We start from the raw sequence: 1,260 nt of genomic DNA on the forward strand, positions 1-1,260 counted from the left end.
CCGCCGCCGCCGCGTTTAACACGCACGCGCGCCCCACGCGGCCGGGGCCCTGGCGTCCCCGCCTCACCCGGCCAGGCGCCTCCTGTGCGCTCCTTCCCTCCGGCTTAGCCGCGCCGTAGCGCGGGGCCGCAGGTCCCCGCGGGCCGCCTTGAATTATTCATCGGCAGGAAGATATTAGATGTACCCGCTCCGCGCGGGCCGTCGTGCAATGCTATCCGAGCTCCGCGTGCGCCGCGCGCCCCGCGCCCCTCCTCCTCCTCCTCAAGTCCGTCCTCTCTGAAACCTTGGCAGCGAAGAGGGATCACATTTCCTTTGTCATCGGGCCATTTCGCCCTCGCCTTGGTCCCCCCTCCGATCCCGAGCCGCGGGGACGGAGCCTCCTCCCGGGCGCGCTGGAATCAGTGGAATCAGCAACGGCCCGGCGCGCCGAGCTCGGGAGCCGCGTGGCCAACGCTGCCGGCCAGCGCCCGCGTCATCTTCCTTCTGGAAAGAGTCGCGGAGCGGGACTCGGGTGGCCCCGACCGCGCTGCGCCTACCGCCCTTCGCTCACGCGGTGCCCTGGTCTCCTGGGGCTTTAACAACACCCCCAATTCGGGCTGCGTGCATGCGCGCGCGCGCACCTCCTCTTTCTCTGCTTTGCCGCCTCTTCCTCCTTCGCCGCCTCCTCCTTCTCAGTACGCCGATTATTGGGACTGATCGGAATTCGGAATCCTTTTAATCTCCAAAGGAGCAAACTCACTTCCGCCGGAGTGCTGGGAGGGGGCTCGAGGGAGGGGAGGCGGGGGAGGGGGCGCCAGGCAAACAGGAAACATTAGCCCTCTCAGCACTGCTCGCTTTTGTGTGCTCCCTCCCTCCTCGCTCCAACCTCCTCCCTTCTCCTGGCCGCTAGGGAGATGACCGCCCCCGGGCTTCAGTGTGACGACCTTTGAAACCTTTCGAGCGAGGAGCCGAGAGTGACTCTTCCGTTTATTTAAAAAAGAGAAAAGATTTCATTCTGAATCCTGGCTCAACAGAGGCTTATACCCCCTGCCCGTGAGATCTGGGTTTTCTCCCCACCTTTCGTGTTTTTACGTTTTCTTAAGGGCTCTGGATATCTGTGATCAACACAAAAACACCACACAGTTGTGTGCAGAATTAAGCGAATCTAAATTCTGGATTGGCGGAGGGTCCCGTTTTGGCATTTTAATGGGGAGGAGGGCAGCTGTTCAGGGCGCGGAGACTGAGGTGACAGGCCTCTCGGCCATCTGGGTGGTGCCAGAG

The 1,260-nt window shown here is 62.6% G+C and overlaps 1 protein-coding gene across 1 annotated transcript; it reads left to right on the forward strand.

The window, feature by feature from the left end:
• Positions 1-178: 178 nt before the first annotated feature.
• On the forward strand, positions 179-696 carry LOC101351679 (uncharacterized). Its single transcript, XM_012555847.1, is given in 3 exon segments — positions 179-226; positions 228-667; positions 669-696. Coding segments are annotated over 3 exon segments (516 nt in total).
• Positions 697-1,260: the final 564 nt, after the last annotated feature.

This window comes from Trichechus manatus, unplaced genomic scaffold (assembly GCF_000243295.1).
Source record: "Trichechus manatus latirostris isolate Lorelei unplaced genomic scaffold, TriManLat1.0 scaffold00049, whole genome shotgun sequence".
Lineage (NCBI taxonomy): Eukaryota > Metazoa > Chordata > Mammalia > Sirenia > Trichechidae > Trichechus > Trichechus manatus.